Here is a 23483-nt window from a genome sequence, read left to right as displayed (position 1 = left end):
GTAGTCCATTACACCACTTTGTGTGTGTGTGTGTGTGTGTGTGTGTGTGTGTGTGTGTGTGTGTGTGTGTGTGTGTGTGTGTGTGTGTGTGTGTGTATGCTGAATGAGAGCGTTTGAGACAGATGATGGAGAAAACTGCACAGACACTGTGCTCTCTGGGCCACAATGGCTTGCATTGTTCTGGTGCTATAATCAGAGCGGACGTGGCTTGGAGACCAAGAGGTCTCTGCAGCCCTTGACACAGGTGCTGGAGCTCAGATTCACACCAAATCCTGGGCTGGAGAGTGAGCACAGAGGGTGGAGGTGGCAAAGGGTTTTAATTGTTTTTGTTTTTAGTTTGAACTGGTGTTTGGTCTAAAGTCAAACCTGGTCCACGTTTACACAATTTACAAAAAACTGTTGTTGTCTGAGAATACTGCGTCTTCCATTCTAATACAAAAGATGTAAAATACGGTACAATATGATATGGGTACGATACGATACAGTACAATACGATATGGTATGATATACTTTATTGTCCCCATTGGATTGTGCTCACGGCATTGATAAATCACGCTTAAATAATTCCTCAGCTATTTGTCTTTCCAGAAACAGTGTCCCATCAGTCTGAATAATCAAGCTGGTTTCACCAGATGGCGTATGAATGACACGGCACGGCACAATTTGTCATGTAGCGCGCAATAACAACGCCATTTCATTTTTTTGTTATTTTACACCATGTAGTGTGTACTGACTGTGTGAGCGCATACTTATAAATATATGCTACGCTCAGAGAAAGTGGCGTAGAATAAAAATTGCGAGGATATTTTGTGTGTCTGCTGATGTAACGACGCTGTGTAAAATGACTCTCGAAAAGCCTAAAATGTGTTATGACACTTGGAATGTCGTGTTATTTATCAGGTTGAATAATAGCTACACAGAGCATGTGAACGTCTCGTGTTGGGTGGTGGATTTTTTTGACTTTGTGAAGACCCAGGCCAGCTGTTTCTCCCTGTTTCCAGCCTATATGCTAAGTTAGGCTAATCGCCTCCAAGCTTCATACTTGACGTATAGACTTGAGTGGTCTAAATCCTCCCATCTGATCTAAGAAAGAAAAACAATTATAATTTTTTTCCCCAAAATGCATCTTTGTGATCCTGCAAAGCCATTTCCAGTGCAGCCCTTCTCATTTCCGCAACCGTTGCTCTTGACCCTCAGTTAAAAAGAAAATGTAAACATGGTTGAATACATATGACGATGGTTGACGTTCATGGCGATGTAAAGGCTTAACTCCTACTTGAGACAAAAGGGCCCATTTGCAGAGGAAAACTATGCTGAGTTGCTGTCAGGTTTCACCAGCCCCCTCTACAAGCTGTCAGCAGATGATCTAAATTATCACAAGATTAGAGGGCAACACAGACGTATCGCCTGTACTTCTTTGCCTTCGCTTACATCTGGATGCTAACGTCAGCACTTTCAAATGGTTTGTTTGCTCTGGAGGATCTTTGCTACGTCTTATTTGCTTTGCTCTGAACTTTTTTTCAATCGGGTGGTTAAATTCTCATATTTTCTAAGGGTGCCTCTTTCACCACAACTACTGCTGTTGTTGTTACTCTCCGACTTCCTTTGCCACTGCTGTTTCCTGTTTCCATAGTTTGGGCAACAAAAAAAATAGTTCAACAACCATGATGATGCGATGAATTTGTTGTATCTGGTTTAGGGTAAAAATACCTGGTTAAAACTATCCACCGCGACACTAAGACCGACCCGAAAAGTAAATCCACAAATGATATGAAACAATCTACACACACATGAGTAAACTGTGATGTCTAGTTTGGGTACTTCACTTTAAGTGTTGTGGCATATGGACCCTGTGCACATGACTTCAGGTTGGGCTGATGAAAGATTTAGCTTTCAGCAACGGCACTGAGTGTGAAAAAAACCTGTGTCACTCTAACGACACCTCAACACCTTTTCGGCCCGTGCTTTTATATCATAACTCAGTTGGGACGCCGTCAAAATGGCATTTTTTTTTGGTAAGTGAGCTTGAAGTATAACAAATCCATTTACTACGCTGCAGCACCCAGAAACAGAGTTGTAACTAATAAGAGAGCGGGTGTTCAAAGTTTTATAAGATTAGACCACAAGTTCTCTGAGGAGCGTCGTCTAATAAGAGGCTTATGATGGGCCAACAGTCTCCCAGGGGTCCAACCATGTGAAGGATACAGCGCTCTGTCTGTCTCTCTCTCTCTCTCTCTCTCTCTTTCTCTGTCTCTCTCTCTCTCTCTCTCTCTCTTTTATATACAGTGGATTAGGAGCTGCGGTGCAGTGCTGCGTGGTTTTTACTTTAATTTCTGTAAGGTGTGAGATTTATTTCTCTCGACTGGTTTTTCTCACGTGTTAATTTTAGCTCCGTTGTGTTTTGTGTTGTAACAATAAAGGTGTTTTAGAAATAAAACTCTTTTTTTTCTCCTCTCGTGAGCCAGCTGTGAGGAGGTAGAGTTGAGTTAAGTCCCCTGGCTGGTGAGTCAGTGTTTCCACAGAGCTGCTGCTGGCCCTTCTGGTTCTGACTAGACCTGGCCAGGAGCCTCTCTTATACACAAGCCAGACTCAGAGAGTCAGCAGGAGAGCCAGAACACACTGTGTGTTTACATGTGTACAGATTACAGAAAATGTTTGTCCTTTTGGGGAATACGCCCATTTGCTTTCTTGCTGAGAGTTAGATGAAAAGATCAATGCCAGTCTTGTATCTGGACTCCATATATCAAGCCACGACCGGCAGCTGGTTAGCTTAGCTTAGCTCAAAGACTGGAAACAGGGTGGAAAGCTAGCCTGGCTTTGTTAATAATTCTCCTTACCATTTCCGCGAAAGCTGACTAATAAACGCGTACAAACTGAAGTGAAACAAAAAACAAATTGTGTTTTATTGGGGGTTATGTCCCCGATTATTTCATGGCTGGGAATCTTGTCATTACCTCGAGACTGCTGGGAAACTAGTAGAAGCTCCAGGAAGTCCCTGTTGGTGCAAAACCCCAGAAAAACAACAATTTATCCTTCTTCCACAACGGCTTAATTAAGTAGATATTAAGCATTAATTAGTTATCTTTAGAGGGGGCATTTCATTACTTTTAAACAGAGACAGGCTAGCTGTTTCCCCACGTTAGGATAACTGCCTGCTGGCTGTAACAGACGAAAAGAAAGTGATATCAATCTTCTCATCTAACTCTCAGCAAGAATGCAAATAAGCGTACTTCCCAACATCTGTAACTATTCCCTTCAGCTTCTTCATCAGAAGGAGGCGTTTGGAAAATTCCCCTTTACAAAGCTTTGGAAAAAATACAAGGAAAAGCCCTGTAATGATTCGGTGTAAGGTATTTATGTCACGTTATGCTTGATTCCACTGAGCAACTTCCAGGGAATGATCATCAGGATTACTAATGGATGTTATATAAAGGACTGGTGAAGAAAGACTTTGTCAGTGGCGGCTGCTGTTCTGTCTCTTGTGTGTGTCTGATCACTTATGTTACAGATGCAACGGACTTCATCCTGGACACACTCATGAGGGGGCGTGTCAGCGTCGTGTTAAGCTGTAATTGGCGCACCATAACTTTTCAAAATTGATTTGATTCTGGGTTGTGTTTGTCTTGGCCCGGGGGGGCCTCTGTCTTTTGTGGTTGTGGTCTCAGAGTGGAAAGCAGAGGGCAAGTGTGGAGGAGGAGGGGATGCTGGAAAGACTGGATGGAGAGTGAGTAAAGGAGGAGAGGGTGGTATTCAGTGCATTATGTAAGACATCAAACGGGTCCAGGCTGGCGAGGAGTGTTGATGTGAGAGTTGTGGGCCCCTTGGGTCAGGTGGCCTCTCGCATAGCCTCCCATATGGTCGGCATTTCCCCTCATTGCCTCCGCCCTTCGTCTAATTGCCAGGTAATGTTTCGTTGCTCTGGCCTATCTGCCCCTCCGTCACTGTTATTCCTCTCGGTTATTAATGGAAGGCGCAGCGGTGTGGTGGTGATGGTGGTGGAGGTGACAGTGGCTCCAGGTTTGGCATCGCGCCACGGAGAGGCCCCCCCGGCGCTGACACTTTATACAGCGGCAGGTTTTACCAAGGTGTTCATTTCAGGAGCGTCTCCTCCGCTTCAGCTTCTTCTCTTTCTTCTCCCCTCGACCGTGGAAGGTAAATCAAAGCTCGAGCCGATACTGGACACCTTATTCAATCTGTGGTCACAACCGACAGTTGTTACATTACATGCAGATGGACACACACACACACATGCACACGTACTGTACATGTGTGTTGTCTGCCAGTCTTCACGCCTCCTCTCACCATGTAATCCTACAGCGCAGGCTTTTCTTTCCCTCTCCCGCTCATAACCAGCTTATTTTACAGCCTCTCTGCTCAAGGCACTGCTAAGCATAACAATATACCAGCAGACATATGTTTGTCATAAACTGCAGGGCCTCGAAATTACATTACGGTCGTTTACACTTTGAACGAGGTTCAAACGGAATCATTGTACACCACATTTAATCATGCGCTGCACTTAATGTTCATAATTCTCTTGTACTTTTCCACTGCTGCTGGTCGGTGGAAGCCTAACTACAGCAAAACAACACGGGCCAATCAACCTAAGTAGGCCTGTTAGTAGCAGTAAATGCCAAACCCTGTTTGTTATGCCTCGCGGGCCAAGTCTCTCGCTGCAGCGACTCCATGTATGGGCCTGGAGATCCACCATATCCAGATTCTGGGTTCGCAAGCCGCTACAGACGTGACAGTAGCGGAATGAGCCCGGCTGAGTTCATCAGGCCCTTTTGTGAGGAACATAAACGTCCATAGGATTTCGCTAACATCCTGTGCTGCGGATCAAGCCAACATTACCGTCTGGTGCACATGGAAGAGCTCAATTACATAACTTAAGACTTTCATTAGCCTCTCCGCTCCATTGAGTTCCCTGGGAAAGGTCCAGATGTGACTTCATGAAGGGCTCTCTCTATGCCGAGCCTGTTCGCTCTGTTCCGCTATGCCCCCCCTTTTCCCAATCCCTGCAGCTGTAAGCACTCAGAGGAAAAGCAGGGAGAGAGGGGAGGGAGTGCTTTATTAAAAAAATCAGACACCCCATAGACCCCCCAATCTCCCTTCAAAACAGTTCCAGCCCCACCCAGAGCAGGCCTACGGTTCCCCCTCCCTCCCATAGGTCTTCTAAAGTAGGCCAATAAGTCTTTTAGCATGTGGTCTCCCTGTCAGCCCGAGGTGGCTGACTAGACAGGCTGCTGCTCCAGGCACAGGGGCAGGAAGTGGGAGCTGGCCAGGAGACACTCTCTGACAGGCTTCCCAAGTAAACAGCCCTCCCCCTTCAGCACACATGCTCATACACATTCGTATGTGTTTATGCTTGTTCACATTCGGATGTGTATACATATGCGGCGGACTTGTACACACACACACACACACACGCACACACACACACCTCTCTCTCTCACACACACACACACACATTTGATGCGTCACCTCCAGAAACAGTGACAGCCTTTTACTGGGAAATACTATATGTCCGGATGGGACCGTCTTACTGCTAATATCATGATGACATATGGATGACGTCAATTAATTAATGTCAGGCTTTTGGTTTGGCCAAGACCCCGATGCCCTTGTAAGACTGAAAATTGGAAATTGTTGAGCGCCTTCTAATCAGATTAATAGCTGTGTTGTTTGATCGCGTGTGTGCAAAGGCATGAATCAGCTGTGTCTGCGCCACTGTGGAACCTCATGCCAAAACAACAATTTCTGCCTTAAAGGGGCACATTTGTTCTACACATTTGCCGTTTGTTTGATATCCAGAACTCTTGATTGTGGGATTTTGTGTCTGAGCATTGCGGTCATGATGGTTTTCCAGCGCGGGGCAGCTGCTTGTGTGACTCTGTTTCTGGGAAGACAGCGGACACAGGTGGGGAATCGGTTAGGCCTGTGATTTATAGAAATCTCCTTCGCCTCGCATTGTGCTGCGGCCTTCCTCTGGGCCTCGGTCTGCTCGCTCACATCACGTTCCCCTGTTATTCCTTGTCTCCGATAACAATGATGCCTGATTTGCAGAGTGGAAAACCCAGATGAGTTCTCCTCTGAGAAAAGAAATGTTTTATTTCCCGCAAAGAGCCGTTGTGTAAGTGGTTCATGTTTTTTCTCCTGGGTTGACGCAGACCCAAGCAAAGATATTAACAAGTCTTTTGAGGGAAGTAGAGGTCTCAGACCTTGTCAAAACCAATCTCAACTCATCGCTCCAATCCCAGAGGACGTGCTTGAGTCAAGTCTTCAAACACAAAGTACAATTCAATTGCAAGTCTGTCAGGTGTAAATGCTGACTAATACAATGTAATGTTGAAATTCCTTTTGAAAGCTGGCCATCGGCCTAGTAATTAAAGAGCCTCCCCAGGGCCACCATGCAAAGCCTGCCTAATGCTGTCCTGTTTGTTTTCAATTGTTCTGGGACTTCTTTTTTTTAAAGTAGAAAAGCAAGACTTACAACTAGAGTCTCTCGCTTTGGAGTCTCAGTGAAGTAATCAGACAACAACAGCTGTCACACCAGACCAGAGGAGGCGGTAGCAGCAACATGCGTATTGTAAGTAGCACACAATCTGTTTTATTTGAAATTGTGTTTTTTAAATGCTCATGAGTTCAGTTCTTCTTCTTTTAGTTCTGTAATAATAAGCTCAACTATAAACAGTATGAACATGAGCAGCAGTTACCAAAGCAAAACATGCAAGTACGAGTATATATAGACAGTGGTAAACATATGAATACACAATAGATGCTATTCTTTATTTATCGACAGTAGTATAAATATGTATGGGAAGCATATATATATAGAGCAGGTATGTGTATGTTTAGTTGCGGCAGTCGTAAGTCAGCAACCAGTGAGACAAATGACTGAGTGTTATTCAGTCATTCAAATGTTTCATGGTCTCATGTCAAGTCCAGGCATGAAGTCTAAAGTCCTCCTTTTTGGTTTCAATCCGACTCAAATCTAAGTTTCAACTCTCAAGTCACATCGCTGTTCTCATAATTATAATCCTAACTTGAGTGAACTGTCCATCCTCCTCTGATAAAGTTTGCAAAAAGTCTAAGATAGGAAGGGTACACTGCCAGAATGCTGATACCAAACTCACTAATATCCTGACACCACCATCACTGAAGGCCTTTGTGTAAAAGTTGCGCTCTAATCCTTCTTTTCCTGCCTACCTGCGCAAGTGCATGTTGCAGCAGGTTAGCAGGTGAGGCTACAGGGTGAGCACAGGACAGGTTTCAGGCCGGGCCTTATGTACATGGAGGACTTCTCTTGAGAAATCTCAGCCAGACGCGTTTTTACAGCTAAATTCCTCAATCATGCGGAGCCCCACGTACGTCCCTGAGGGAACCCAATATCCACTATTAAATGTGCCTTTCCATCCGTGCGCTCAGACTCTCATTGCTTGCACGCTTGTGTGTGTGTGTGTGTACACTTGCATGTTCCTGTGTGTGCCTTTATGTGTGTGCTTCGGTGTGCTTTTTCTTAGTGAGTGGGTGTGAGATCTGCGGTTTCTCACAGTCAGTTCTTATCTCCGTCTCTCTGAGCCTCAGCCAGCAGATCATTGTGCAATAGACACACACACACACACACACACACACACACACACACACACACACACACACACACACACACACACAGAAAGACACACAGAAAGAGATACAGAGTTCACTTCACTATTCCCTAACCTCCCAAGGTCGTGTATCTAGGCCTTGTTTACAACTCAAACAGACAAAATGATACAGCCGTGGTTATATTGGCAGCAGGGTGACTTTAGTTGAGTCTGCCCTCAGTCTGCCTGTCTCTTTTTGTGGCCTTTATGCAGTTTGTACTTTATCACCATTTTGACATTTTACTTTTCATCAACATCATGTGTTAGATCCCTGATACAAGATACCATTGTCTGTGCTTGTGCTTGGCCTCGGTACAAGATGCAGCGAGGACTTCCTGTAAAACTGCTATTGATGTCATCTCCGTTCTGCTCATACCTCTAAAAGGCCTGAGTGACTCAGAGTGGCTGGTTAGTCAACTATAGAGGTCTACCACGGTCCAGTGCATATCTGTAGGTGGGGAAGGGAGTAGGAGTGTATTTATTTCTAGGAGTGTGTTGTCTGTCTGTCTGTCTGTGTGTGTGTGTGTGTGTGTGTGTGTGTGTGTGTGTGTGTGTGTGTGTGTGTGTGTGTGTGTGTGTGTGTGTGTGTGTGTGTGTGTGTGTGTGTGTGGCCAAGGTCATATACATCAGTATTGAAATTGGGAGAAACTGAAAGCTACATTTCAGAAGTGAGAAAGAGGTTGTTTTCCACCAGAGGAAACAGATGCTGCGAAATCACGTGGGAGGAAACGCTGTTTTTAGCTCTCGCACGGTTCAGTGGCTCAATGCTAACCTCTTTCATTATTGTGCATCACACACGTAGGATATAAGCGAGGAGGTGACAAGCTGCGTAGTCTCTCCTGGTGTTTCAGTCACGATGTGTGTGTGTGTGAAAATCGTAGAAACGCACACACAAAAATGTACATATTAGTCATATTTTTGTATTTTCTGTCATATTTAAGGGGGAAAAATAGCCCTTTTTCCCGGGTTAATTTCTGAGATCTGGGAAGGGTGTCTGTGTAAATGTCTGTCATGATTTACAGACCAACTTCACGGTTGAACTTTGACCTGCCATACTGGTTCTACTTGTGTGCTCACAGTTTTTCTTTCTTGAGCAAAATAGGAACTTTTGTTTTAACATTCAAATAAAGTGGCTTTGGCAGGAGTCTTGACCCCAACAAGGGTTACAAGGTGATTACTGGGGTAGTAAATGAGAAGTTCTGTCTCTAATTCTGTCTCTAAATGTACAGTTCAGCCCAAAATCAAAATACTTATTCTCTTCTTACCTGTTGTGCTATTTGTCAATCTAGGTTTAGAGAAAATAGTTCAGAGTGGCATATAGTCCCATTATATTCAAGCGAGGTCAGACATCTCTACGGTCCTCATCTCCAAATATAGACAACTCGCACTAAAACAATCTAAACTGATAAACAGCACAATTTTGATTTTGGGGTTAATTGTCCCTTTAACACTTGCCTTTTTTTCATTAAATCTCCTGTCTATTTAACTTCCTAAGGCATCTAGAAAGTACTGAGAGATGGAAAACTACTTTTTAGAGTCATCTGCTTGTAACTGATCCTGAATACATGCTCGCAGTGGCGAGACATTGCAACGGCACATCACTTTGATTTTAGGGGTCAGGAGCACAAAAAAGGCTGGGAACAATTGGTTTTGATAACAAGGATAGACTGCTGTCTAATGTGTCATACTGTGTTATAATGATGTTCCCAGATCTCTACAATGTTATTATAAGCAATGGAAATTGTGGCCAAAACAACACAAATAACTTTTTATAAACTGGAATGATCCTGTAAGGTCCCAATTAGAGCGGGAGTTGGTCAAAATGCACAGCAGGTGTTCTAATCTCTGCTAATGGCACCCACTCTCCTCCCGTCGTTGCCACGGTGTTGGGAGTCACGAGATAGGAAGAGTTAAGTGGTTCAGTACTCAGAAGAGCCGAGGGAGAGACTCACTCGGCCCAGTGGACCAGAAACCCAAAGCACAACAGTGTCGGGTTCAGGACGGACTCTCCAATCGGCCGGTCCTCGCCTCCCGTTTCCGCTGTGCCAGCGCGGCCTCGTTTGGAAAAAAAGTCATCACTTGTCCATTAGCGTGGGGCTCAGCCAGAGTTTAGTGGCTCTGTGTTTGTTTTTCTGTCACAGTAAAGAGTGGAAGGGTGTGTTTCCACAACCTGTAAGACGGCCATCACCAGAGCGCTCCTCTGAGGGCTCTGCTCAACACATGTGTGTTTTCTCTTCCTTTCTTCGACAGGTCAGGGGTTGCCACTTAGCCCGGGGGGGAGGAAGAAAAGCACATGTGACACTGGATCCTGGCAGGGCTAATGGTCATTACTCGGTAAGCAGTGTGTCATGGCCTCGGTCGCCTAGATAATAGGGCTGCGGAGTGCCTGGGTTAAACCCACAGGATCAGGGAGTGGTTGTGACTGTTGTCTTTGTTGATCTGCAATCAGTCTCACTGTGACACATATGGCCATCGACCTACAAAGATAAAGCTCGCCGTTTTGCTGCAGGCGGCAGAGAAATCTGCATGACTGGAGAGAAAAGTGTTACATATACTGAGATTAGAGTGGCGTGATTACTAATATGATGACTGTGAAGCCCGAGAGTGACTGATAAAACATAAAAAACACATGAGATATTCAAGGAATTAAGTGATTTGCCAGAAACGTGTGTGTGGGTAAGAAGTGTGAGGTTTATAATAGAACAATACTCCAAATGAGAAGGCCCAACTACAAAAAAAATAGATTGAAATTTGAACGCAAAGTCATCAAAAAGTACATTAAAGTGGTCACACTTTTGGGTGTAATTCACTTTTCTCTGTCACTCATCTCTATTGTTTTGTATCCAGGCTTCAGGTATCAACTTCCCCATATAAATACTCTACAGGCAGATAATAGTCAGGAAGGAGTTAGAGATGGGATGGGGAGGCCCCTTGTTAACACAAATTATAAAACACATCCCCATAATTAAGTTAAGAATTTCAATATTTGGGAAAACAAGACTCTAACCCTCCACAATCCCACCCGTGAAGCCACAGACAAATCAACCACGGAGAGTCAACAGGGAGGGCAGAGATGACGAAGCTGTACTTTCACTATACACAAGCAAGACGGTGCCATCAGAGGCAGCGACAGGCTCAGGGCTCTGTCCCCAAACGGCAAGGTCAAAGGTCACAGGACACATGTCTTGTTGAGGAGCATCTCAGCAAGACACTGACGCCATACCTGCATAATATGTTGCTGTCAAGTAATCAAGGTGACAGTCAAAAATGTGACTTAATTTTTGATTGTTGTGGTTTGTTTGTCACACCTTAACATCCAACAAACATTTCTGTTCACCACAACATCCAAATGTATAAAAGATAGGAACATGTTTGGCTTTGAAACAATAGTTTGACACTTTGGAAAATATCCGTATTGGCTTTCTTGGAAAGACTTAGTGTATGTCGATAATATCAATATCATTCCTGTGTCTGAACATATGTAGCTTTAGCCAACAGCTGGTTGGCTTAGTTTAGCATAGAGGCGAGATATTGGGCCAAGCGGTTACTGCCCCCACCGCGTAACCGAAAGATACCTATAAAGATACATCTAAACTAACCACGGACATTACAAGTGCAGCTTTACTTAGCGAGCTCTGCTATGCGTGTCTGAAGGAGGTGAATCGTACCTCGCTGTTTTTCTGCAGCCTCTGAATAGCCGAGCCTCATCACTCAGTGTCGACCTCAGCCCTTGTTTGGTGATTAATTATCCCGCCCACATCACCTGTCCCTCTGCAGCGATGCAGACACATGCACACATGCATGCACGCGGGCCTGCAGCTCCCCTGCTCTCAGCTGTGAGCGTAGATACAGAAAATAGCACCGTTAGCACATCCAGTACTATTTGCTCACCTCTTTCTCAGACAAAGAGGTGAACCTGCCTCCGATAACACAATTACAAAGTGTACATGCCGCCACATTCTCTTGCTCAACCGTGCGGGTTTAAAGGTGAATGAAGATACCGAGAGTAAAGCTACACACCTGCTCTATCCTGTTGTTCAGGAAGCAATGAATGAACCACACACTTGTGATCTGTGTCACCGTGCTGTTTCCATATTGGAAAGCAACCTGCTGTCAAATGTGTCGAAGTAATGGAAGTTTTTTTGTGTGTTCTTTTTTGTGTTCCTGCCACATATCAAAGAGCTGCAGACCCCCCTCCTCCGGCACCCTTCAGACCTGCTGCTGGAGGTTCAGAAACCCACTTCCTGGTGCTTCGTCTCAAGGTGCCTCCATACACACACACACACACACACACACACACACACACACACACACACACACACACACACACACACATACACACACACACATACACACACACACACATACATACACACACACACATACACACACACAGGAAACGGCCCTCTTTCATGTCCCTCAAACTACATGCAGTTTAAAGGGTGCAGCAAGAAAAAAAGAAAGATGTTCTCGAATCATATTCACCTGGTTTAGTTTTAGATACGAAAAAACAATGTTCCTTTATATTTATGTTATTAAAACACAATATGTAGAAAACTGATTTCCTTCGCCGCGAACTAGGCTTGCACATTTCATGGAGGTAACAAAATATGAACATAAGCACCCTTAATACATACAACAAATAAGGAAATGTTTCTTGTTTTATATGTTATACCCTCTATGCATGGACAAATATATATTAATTTGGTTTGCCAAAAACCCATTAACAGACCAAATACATTTACATAGTGTATATAGTGATGTCACGTATGTATTGAGGCCAATTAGATCAAAGTCCCTGTTCCTCCAGTTACAAAACTCTAATAACAGAATGATATGGATTTTGAGGGCTATTGCTGCCTAAAAAGTACTGTCACCCCCAACCACAGATGTCTAGCATATGAAAATGAATTGTATTTAACACTAACTGTTTGCTGTGTGACTGACTCCACGTAGAAGTCATTGGCAGACTTCTGCAACATGTCATCAATTCAAAAGCATGTTTATGAGCAATTCATAAAATGGAAGTCATGACGGATAAAGGCGATAAAACACGGTTGAGTATCTTCTTTAAAGTGTTGGCAGGTTGGAAGGTGGCAGAGCATCCATGCATGTTCAATGCTGTGGTGAAACATGACCCATTGCAACATGGCCTTTAACTTTAACAGCATTAAAAAGTTCCTTTTTTTAAAGTAACTCCTTTGACTAGCTTTGTTGCTGAATATTGGGATTTGATTCGCAGTGCATCACGAATACGCGTCGGCGTTCCATCTGTTGACCACATGTTGTGGTATTTTTAACTTTCTCTGCTTTTGAAAGAATGTGTGACACAAAATGAAACAATATGTACGAGTGAGTAATCAACAGCGAATATAAAAATAAAAAAGCATCAATGTTTGAAAGGCCAATTCCCTGTTTAACTTGCTGGTATGCAAAGAGGCTCTCAGCGGGAGGCAGCTTATTCAGACATGGCTGGCTGGGTCAGTGAGGAGGGAGCGAAGGCACAAGACAGGAATCCAGCAGACCAAGGTTATCTGGAGCAGAGCAACAACAAGGCCTCTACGGGTCAGCTGTGACAGGTCAGCAGGAAGGGAGTTCCTGTTCCGGCTCGTTTTTTGCAATCTGAGAGAATACAAACATGGACAGACGGAAGTGTCCGAAAAGAAAAAAAGCAGAAGCAGTGTGGATGTTGAGTGTTTGAAGGGGGAAGCTGTCTGTGTGTTGTTACTGAAACCAAATACCACTCTGCTTTAGTAATGGTGAAATAGTGATTGTTATCTACGTGCATTCATGTCAAATCAACCACATGGGGTGCTGTGCTATGTATTTTGAGAAACCAATCAACCTATGACCTATAAGGAATATCCTCACACATGTATCGAACCGTTTACTTGTAACCTCAGGATCACTGATCAGGCGATAACCTCAGCAAATCAGACTTTTTTTTGTTCTGGGAAATGTGACGATTACAGCCCTCCTGATCAATATTTCTGCTGAAACCAGCAGCGCCTTGTCTTTGCGTAACCAACTCGGTTTGATCATCCCCAGGTCAATACCCCTGACTGCTCCTCTGTGCAGCTCACCAATCAACTTCCACCACAGTGAAACTCCCTTTTAGTTCTGCTTTATTTACAGAGAAGCACGGTCGGTCTTATTTCCCATTTTCTATCTTTTTAATTAGAACATTTGTAAACATGTCTGACAGTGAAGTATTATGTTGCCATGGTTAGTACAACGTGAGCCCTGCTTCTTTTGTTTAAGCCTATATCTGATTACATTTTGGCAAATTGGCATAACAAAGAGTATGAATTAGAGGTTAGCAGTTCCTGTTTGCGATGTGCCCATGGATGTGTCGACAACCGTCACTGAAATTCTTTTATACTGAAGAAAACTTTAAATTTGGTGATTCTCAGGCAGATTCAGGAGTTATTGGGGTATTAGGGTCCTTTTTCTATGATTTTAAAGTGGATTTATGGAGCGTGCCTCAGTTTGAAAACCTCAGATGTAAAGCTTCGACACAACTTCCCTAAAGTCCTGTAATATGTGAATATTATAATAACCAGTCTCCTCTAACCAGCATCATGGCGTTGGAGCATCTTTTAACCAAAGTACACAACTCATTAGACAGTTTAACTTTTCAAAAAATACGGGGTTTATTGACTTAACTGCGATCAATACTTACAAAAGAGGGGAGAAAAATAACAAACAAAAAACAGGTTTTCATATAACTCACAGCAATTACTGTAGTGAAAAAAACATGGCTGAAAAAATACATTCAACTGTTTTACTTTCTTTGTGTCAAAATGTGTTCACCTCTTCCAAACACGCGAAGGAAAAAGAGTGAAAAAAAAGAAATTGTCCTCCATTTATCAAATATAAAAAAGGCAGAGAAGCCTTAGCTACCTGGAATGTATTCAAAGAGGCACTTCCAATGGTCAACAGGGGGCCAAGCAAGTGCATCAAGCATCCAATCAAATGACAAAACAAAATAAACTTTCCTCAACCCATTTGGTCACAGCTATTGCTTGTAATAAACAGACGGGGTGTAAGAACCGACAGAAGACATTGCAACAAAACCAGTCCTCTGACTTGGAGACGCCCCTAAACCAGTGGGACGTCTCCCAGCACCCCTTTTTAAAATTCTACTGTCGACCCTAAGTATTGAAAGTTAACTCAAGATCTGGGACAAGATCTGAGGCCAAAAACAGACGAAGTGAATCAATGTAATAACAGTTAGCTACTGTTACTGACGGGTTATTGTCAGACGTGAAGGGGAGAATGTCAGGAATGAATACAAGCAAATCTAGTAGAGATGGAATTGCAGTCTGATAAGAGAGTGTAAGAAAAAAGAAAAAGTACAATAAATAATCAAAACGTCTTTTTGCTTCTTTTTTTTTTGCTTTAAATTAAGGTTCATTTTGACAAAGTGTAGTTGCAGAACAAAAGTCATTGAAGTACAATATATTAAACTGTGAAAAAAGGAAAACTGACAAAAACGTCTTCACAATCTTTAGATTAATATGGAAGATCATAATTTAACATAAAAGAAAATATATTCTATTGTTCATTATCCAGATAAATACAAAAACAAAATTAACAAAAAAAATGCATATGATCAGCAATAAATATGTTCTGATAAGTTAAATAAGCAGTGACAAGCAAAAACCTTCTGTCTGGAAAGTTTTTAAAACAATAATAACCGTAATAATAACATTAATAAAAAATAATTATCAAATAAAGAAAGCAACAAAAAAAAAAAGAATGTAATGAGTACTCCTCAGAGCAGGTACTAAAGTGTGGGGGAGGAGAAGTAAAGTAAAATAGCTTGGAAATCCGATCTCGTCGCAGGATGTACAACTGCATCATGGGAATGCTGGAATTCCCCAGATCCTCGAGGATGAAGGCAGAGAGGCAGGGTTGAGAGGCAGGACAAAGTCTTACAGGTTTAATGATCAGTTTGATATCAAGACTTCCTTCCCAATAAAAGAGCCAGTGACCAGCAACAGGAGGAGAAAACTCAGGAGGGAGGGAGGGGGGGGGACATAACCAACTTCCAGTTCAAAGTCCTTCCTGCAGACTCACCCAGTCCACAATTACATAAGACGGGGCTTGAGAAGAACTGTGACAAGGGCGAGGGGGGGGCTAAATGAGAACCAAAAACAGTAGTCCATTCACCCTAAACACATGCAGAAACCGCCCCAGGCACTTTTTTTTCTTCTCCTTTTTAAAAACTATTCATATCTTTTCAGGGTCTATTTTTTCCTTTTTGTCTCAACTCGGTCTGTAAAAACGGCTGCGGTAGATCTACAGTTACGTTAGTGAGCACCCTCTAGCTGGCTCGGGGGAAGTGGTATCGTCAGGGAAGAGGGCGGGAGGAGAGAGAGAGAGAGGGGGCAGGGGGGGTTGTGGGGGCGGGGAGGTTGCGGGGCTAGTGCATAGCACTCCCCTTTCCAAGGCCACTTGTGCTGCTACACATTCAAGAACAAGTGAAGAAAAGAAAAAAAAAAAAAACAAGTGGCACCTGGCAAAACAGTCAATTCTTGTTCTCATGATTTTCATTGTTCAATTTCCTCTCCTTTTTTTGGCACTATGACACATGGCAGGGTGGTTTTTAAAACTTGTGTTGCAGATTAACAGGGAGGGGAGGAAATGAGTTGAGAGAGATAGAGAGTTCCCTTAACTGGACTACATCCTTGTGATGCTAACAAGGAGCTAACACGGTGGTGTGTGGGGGAAGCTTGGGAAAGGGGTGCAGAGGTAGAGGGGAGTGCCGTGTTCTCTTTGTGTCATCGAACTTAAAAAGTCACTCGTGGATGCTCGTAGTCTAATCATCAGAGATGGAGAGGCGGCTGAAGATGGGAAGGCGGCGGGTCGTATCCAGCGTGGGGGACTCTGAGCCGCTCAGGCTGCCTCCAGAGCTGCTCTGGTAGCCCTCTTGGTCTGACAGAGAGTCGGGCGGGCTGGATGGAGACTCGAACATCTGGGGGGACTCCAACATGGGCCTGAAATAGTACGGCGTGCTTGTTGGAGAGGGAGGTGCAGGGGTGTTGGGCTCTGTGCCTACAGGACCGACATTGAGGCTGGGCCCAAACAGGTTGGCCAGCTCCTGGCTGGAGTAGGTGAAGGGGTTACTGCTAGGCCAGTCTGGGACCTCATCGGGGAAGAACATGGGTGGAGGGGTGACGGAGGTGGGGCTGTCTCTCAGCCCAGCTGAGCTGGAGAAGCCCGCGAAGCTGTAGCTGTGCTGCAGGCGAGGCCTGTCCATCTTGTTGGAGGAGTTAAGAGGGGAGCACTGCTGGGGAGGTCCACGGCGCTCCTCGGCATTGTGGATGAAGTGGCAGCGAGGCCCGTACGGGCAGAAACCGATGGTGTGGAAGGTGCGGCACAGCTCGGTTTTGTATTTGGGGTGGCGGCTCAGGCTGCGTAGTTCATGGATTCCGTGGGCAAACTGGCATTTGTCGCCGTACTTGCAGGCGCCGTTCTCCTCGAAGGGCCTGCAAAGCTCCGTCTTGTAGCGGCTGGAGTTCACTTGGCTGCCGCCGGTGGGACTGGCGGGGCCCAGGCACTTGTTGAGGAGCCTCTCACCCGTCTCAGAGAAGGAGCGGTCTCGCATGCGGTTCTCCTTGTTGTTGATGGCATTGCCGACCCCTGAGATGAGCGAGGAGTGCTCTGCCGCCTTCAGGCTGTTCAGAAACTGGTTCTGGCTGAACTTTGTGCTGCTGACAGAGTGCCGCCGCTGGTACACGCCTCCCACCGAGGGAGACCCAACCGCCTTCCTGTCCAGCAGGGCTCCGGCGGGGCTGGAGATGGGCACATTAGTGCCAGTGCAAGGGACAGACATGTGATGGGGGGCACCCAGGTTGTTGTTGTAGCTGAGCAGTTTGTTGTTCTGCAGAGACACAAAGAATACACACGATTAGAATCAATATCCTAGGCTGACAGTGTGGTCCTGATTTTACAAAAGAGAGCTGGTGGGCTAGAGAGAGAAGAAAGAAGAAACGAATCCACAGGCTCCTTTTGCATGACTGTGTTCTTTTTGGCTCTGACAACATAAGCGGATACAGGCCTATAGAACAGCAGCTGGTTTGGCAAGTTGCCCCGGTTAGGAATGTGTGCCTGTTTAGTAAATGGAGCAGCAGCAGCACATGGGGCCACTAGTGGCTGCAACGAAAGATAATTTAAAAAAGAAAAAAAGGTGGCAAAGCATCCTGTTGAATGAATTACAAGGGAAAGTTCATGTGCTTTTCAATGTTTTTACACACTAGAGGACGTGACTGGGTTAGTCACTGATTCACAGGAGTATTAAAAGCTACCTTAGAATAAAACGTAGATTAAAAAAGACAAAACAACCGCGCAGCAAAAAAGGCGCCGTTTAAAAGAAAAAAAAAAAAAAAAAAAAAAAGAGCTCACCCTTAAAATGCATGTACACACAAACAGTGCGGTGACGTTAACTCAGAGATGAACCATAAGATTAAAAAAAGCCAGTAAAGTGTTAACAAATATTAACACGGTTAATCACAGGTTTTATGGATGCAATAGCGAGTAAAAGCCAGACAAATCTAGTCAATGATTAGAGAGCATGTGGCTGCTTTGTGAGGAGTATTACAAAGTGGCGCAAAAACTGCGCTCATTAACAGAGCGAGCTCACGAGTAACGCGTGAAAGAACTGCCGTGACCGGTTGGCAAAACTAGACATTTTGGGTGAACCTACGTGGCACGCGGTGCACGTAAAAGTTTAACGTTTCAACAAGTGTTATTAGTTAAAAGTTGAGTCACCGGCCGGTTTCGGCACACTTTAAAACAAAAAAGACCCTCGTTTTCAAACCAAAGCGACGCTTTCCAGGACAGCGCGTGGACGGGAAACAACAACGGGTCGGGAGAAGAAGAGCAAAATCAAAACGGCAAAAAAAAACAAAAAACAAGCCTCGGACCAGACGCGTCACGGCAGAGGGCCGCGGGCATGCAGCCCATCATTCCTCCACAGCGGCTAACTCGCTGCTGCTAACAGGCCGACAGAAGAGAGACACAGAAAAGACAGAGAAAAAGTTGTCAAGCTACCTTGTTCATTATTTCGAAGTCGAAGAAAGGCGACATCACGGCTGTGGTCATCTTTGCAGCGACCAGGGTTAAATCAAAAGTAGTAGAAAATACAAAAAAAATAAAAAATAAAGTGTGCTTGCTCGAAAAAAGTTGCGCAGGTCTGCTGAGTTCTCTGATTTACAGCTCCCGTGTATTTTTGACCCTGCAGAACACCCCCTCTGCCCTGCACCAGCTCCGACATTTGCTTTATAATCCTTTGCAGGAGGAGCCTCGAGCGCTGGGCGTTAACTTTTTTTTTTTTTTTTCTGTAAACTTTTTTCTTCTTTTTTCTTCTCCTTCCTCTTCTGAAGTGACAAACTTTCAGTGGGTTGTCAGTTTTGTTTGAGATTACTACACGGTTGCACGCAGTATGAATACTGGAGAGTTTGTTGGCTTATTATTTCGGACCAGCATGCACGTAAATCAGTTTATTGGCTTATCAAGACAGTAAAGACATTGGATGATTCGTAAAAGTGACTTATTACTACACTACTGCACATGTTCTGTTTATTAACTTTGTGAGAGAATAGTGTCTCAACGTAAATGTTCAAGTATTTCTTGTTACTCTCAGCTGACAGTGGCACACAGTAGGCCACAGTGGGCTACAGCTTTATTTCCTTCTTTTCCGCATGGAAGTCTGGCACTTAAACAGTCTGGAGTTGTTTACCGGGAGCGCTGCACTATCCTCGGGGTTCCAGCTACCATCCACTACTCTGTAATTAATTTACTCCTAATTGCTGGACTGTAACGTCACTTGTGGGACTTTCCGGTGAATTTCAGGCAGCTAGGGATTTTTTTTGGTTAACTCTTTCACAACCACACTTCCCCCATTAAACTCTTCTTTCTCACACTACATCTCCTCTTGCCCACACCAGCCAGGGATACACTTGCTGCTGAATATGTGCGCGGATGCCTTGCGTCATTCCATCAGGCGGGCGATAACCTGATACACGAGTGAGCTCACCAGAGTCGACCACAGCACAATGACGCTTGCAGCCGCACGTGAAAGAGCTGGGCTGCAGAGAGGGAAACCTATACAAATCCATTGTGGACAATCGTCTTCCTCTCTCTCTCTCTCTCTCTCTCTCTCTCTCTCTCTCTCTCTCTCTCTCTCTCTCTCTTTCTCTCTTTCCCATTCCCGCCCTCTTGAGTCCATGACGAGCACCCATCGGCCATGTGCAGAGTCAATGTCAGGGTTGGGTTGCAATAGAGAAGAGAGGAGAAGAGAAGAGGGGGTGGGGGAGAAGAAAAGAAGCTGTTAACCAGGAGAAAGAGGGGGAAAAAAGTTGGAGATGGAGGAGGGGATGATGGCGTGAGGGGGAGATTTATGGGGGACGTTTATTACTACACAGCGCTGCCCCAGGGGAGGTGAGGGAAGAGGAGTGGGGGGGAGGCAAAACATTCCCTTTTCCCTTCCTCTTCTTTGCCCATACAGAAGCCACACAGGGGGTGGAGAGCTTTGTCTCACTGCTGTGGATGAGGCAGGGGAACTTGTTTTTCTACTGAACTGTTGCATGTAGTTGAACTAGAAAAGGCCAGGGAGGGGGCTTGAAATCCTGTCTGCAGTTCAAAGGCCCTGTCCCTGATTGATTAAGTAGATCAGATCGATCTTCTCTCCTCTGAGGAGAAACTATACAGCAGGGATGTAGGGAAGGGGATTTACAGCAGTTGTTTTGGTTGTTATTTGACTACAATGAATGTGATGTTGGAGCAAATAGATTCTCTTACAGATTTATGTTCTACAAGATCAGCAGGGTAAAAAAAAAAGAGTTACTGACCCTGATATGAGACGTCTTCTCTGCTGCAGCCTGGCCTCAAGAAGCCTCACACTCTGCTGTTGTTTACTTTAATCTGCTCAGATGTACCGTGCTTGCTTGTTATTGTGTGGCGCGTTGTCCTTCCAGGTTTAGGAGGAGGCACCTGTTTCCTGCCCAAATGAAAATCTCTCAGGGGATATTGTCCGATGTGTTCCTGTTCTTAACACACAGACAGTAAACGGCATCATTTTGACACACAGCACCTCGCGGACGTCAGCAGTTCTCAGTTTACTGACTTCAATGCAAACCCAACTAGTCCTAAAGTATCCAATGCACTTTCGTTACAGTAAAATAAAGTTTGAGCATGTTTTCTGTCTCGTAACTTCACACACAAAGACATAGTTCATATTTCTTACATGTGTCATATTTACAGTAGTTGTTGTCAACTGTGTTTTAAAAACATTTTTTTACTTTAAAACCTGTTTTTTCTAAAAAGTTGAGATCAAGTCCCTAAATGGTATTTGGTGGCATTTTAAGGTGTAGTCTGGAATACCTACAAAACATGATGTCTTCAAATATCTTGTTTTGTTAAACCAAAAAGTCCAAAATCCAATTAAATTCAATGTACTATCACATTTGTCAAAAAAAAGCGGCAGATTATCATAAATGAAAAACTATAAGAATGTTTGGCATTCATTGCTTGGAAAATTAACCAAAAATAATCAATGTAGATGCAGATTATTTTTCTGTTGGTTGACTAATCGATTAATGGACTAATTGTTCCGACTTGAAATATCTATATGTATATACACATTTATATACTGTACTGTATATTCCATCACAGCTCGTGAAAGTCAAGGGTGTAATATTTATGAGTTGTTCCTGTCCAATCATTCCATCGACCCCCCAAGTGAAAAACACAAAAGGAACAATCTGTCAATTCTCCTTCCTCAGGCGGGATTTTCCTCTCGCTGTTGACAGAGTTGAGTCTCTCTCTCTCTCTCTCTCTCTCTCTCTCTCTCTCTCTCTCTCTCTCTGGAGGCTTGATTTCTGAAGCTCCTCAAGGTCAAAAGCTGTCCTCCTCTGGCTTGTTGGCCCTATCAGTCTCTGTTGCTGCTGCAGTCAGTCACTCCTCAGCCTTCCCTGGAGGGTTTGATTTCTGCCTCCTGCGCTGGAGACCCCGTGTCCTCAAAAGGGAGGATGGGGTCACTGATAACGTTTAAGTGGGATGACTGGATGTTAAATCTTTTATCTAGCTAAAGAGGAGATGAAAGAAGTTCTGGGGAAACTCAACAAATTGGAAGACGTCTGCAGTGACGGTCTGTTAAAGCAACAGTTCACTGTTGTTCCTCCTCACATCCAACAGAGGGCGGAGTTCTTCCTTTCCTCTGTGCTCTTGTTGCAGCCTTTTCCTATTTACTTCCCATTTAAAGTGTCCCCTTGTTTGCCTCAAGCAAAAAGGTAGATTCTTATATTTGTTACACCATGAGTGAGAATTGCTGAGTTTAGCGCCTTTGGTCAGCACAGTCAAACACATGTAGCTCTGTCCTCGTGTGGCTTTGAGGTCAATTAGGACTCAACACGAGCCTGTGGATTGTGCAATCGGCTTTTTCCACTGACACACTAACTCACTGGCCTAACATGAAGCAAAGAGACTTATCAGCTCCACAAAACACAAACGCTCAGACTTGTTGCGCGGTAATCTCAAACTGTGCTGCGCCACATCACTTAATGTGACCACAGGCTCATGAAACGGCGTCTTAAAGGATAAATAAGTAGTATTTCTTTACAGCCTCGTGGGTATTTACTTTCTGGGGATTGATAGGTTTGTCGATAGATACCAGTGACTTAGCAGTGACTGGCATTTATGACTTTGTATCAAGTTTATTTTCCAGGTGATGTATCTGTTTTGGATGAAACAGTCTCCCACACACACACACTTGTGTTTTCAATTCCGTAAAACTGAAGGCTATTATGAGCAACCGTGAGTGGAACGTTATCGCTTCACCAGAAATGTATTTTGCATCATGTATTTTGTGGTAAAAATGATTTGTGGCAATTATAATCATGTAGGCAGAGGTGAAAGATCAGATCATTTTACTTAAGTACAAGTAGCATTACCACAGTGTAGAAATACTTTGTTACAAGTTAAAGTATAAATAATAATGTGCAAGAAGTGTGGGTGTTGTAGATGCTTTATGTGCTAGTAGTTTAACCTGTAACACTACATTGTATCTTTAAGTCGACATTTCTCTGTAAAAGCATGAGATACAAAGTAACTATACAGATGTGAAATAAAAGTAGTGGAATAAAAAGTACAATGTAAGTATAAAGTAGCATACAATGGAAATACTCAAGTGAGATCCAAGTACCTTTAAACATTGTACTGAAGAACAGTTCTTGAGTAAATACACATGTGTATATTTCACCACTTGAAGCATGGCGTCTTACAGTAAACAGCCCAATCATAACACCATAACTTCCCATTTATTCATAGCATGTGAGCTCATCTTTCGTAACACTGATGGCACAGATTGTTGAGCGTCACTTTCAGGGATGTTCAAGTTTGACCTAAACAGGCTTTGATTTCTCAAATATGTTTTCAACTGCGTGGCTTTTGGTCTCGTGTGTCCAGCCTCCTCCCCACATCTTGTCTGTACACGCTTTGGCATCCAGCTCGTCCATGTTTTGCCTTCTTTCATGTCTCACGGTATGTTTGCCAAATTCATATGGGAGGACTGTGGTCATCTCGCAGGGTGAAAGTAGCCTCAGAGGGAGAGGGTGAGGTGGGAGAGAGAGAAAGAGGGAGAAAGGGAGGAAAATACGAACGAGCGGCGATTAATTGTCCATAAGAGTAGCCACAGCATTGTTAGTGGTGAACCACCAGTTGCTCTTGCTGATGTTGTTCCCATGACTCGCTCCAGCGTGCCCGTCCGCTTCACTTCCACTGCCCTTCGTCTCACACTGGGTGGGATGCGGCATCGGTTGGTACGAGGCTTTG

At 44.2% G+C, this 23483-nt stretch overlaps 1 protein-coding gene across 1 annotated transcript; it reads right to left on the bottom strand.

Annotated features, from left to right (window-relative positions):
- Positions 1-14274: 14274 nt before the first annotated feature.
- Positions 14275-18862, bottom strand: zfp36l1a (zinc finger protein 36, C3H type-like 1a). Its single transcript, XM_079217825.1, has 2 exons — positions 18705-18862; positions 14275-17535 (listed from the first exon to the last, which is right to left on the bottom strand). Exons 1-2 carry the CDS (start codon positions 18753-18755, stop codon positions 16471-16473), a joined length of 1116 nt encoding a protein of 371 aa, XP_079073951.1. The 5' UTR covers positions 18756-18862; the 3' UTR covers positions 14275-16470.
- Between the last annotated feature and the right edge of the window lie 4621 nt (positions 18863-23483).

The sequence above is a fragment of the Taurulus bubalis genome (assembly GCF_910589615.1).
Source record: "Taurulus bubalis genome assembly, chromosome: 1".
Taxonomy (NCBI): Eukaryota; Metazoa; Chordata; class Actinopteri; order Perciformes; family Cottidae; genus Taurulus; species Taurulus bubalis.
Note: the sequence above shows the minus strand (reverse complement) of the source record. Positions and strands in the feature narration are given on the sequence as shown.

Bases quoted from the DNA above. Each gene is read 5' to 3' on its own strand.
- zfp36l1a (XM_079217825.1), bottom strand. From the start codon at position 18,755: ATGACCACAGCCGTGATGTCGCCTTTCTTCGACTTCGAAATAATGAAC. The intron at 17,536-18,704 runs GTAGCTTGACAA...GTGTCTCTGCAG, and splicing joins ACTTCGAAATAATGAACAAG to AACAACAAACTGCTCAGCTA.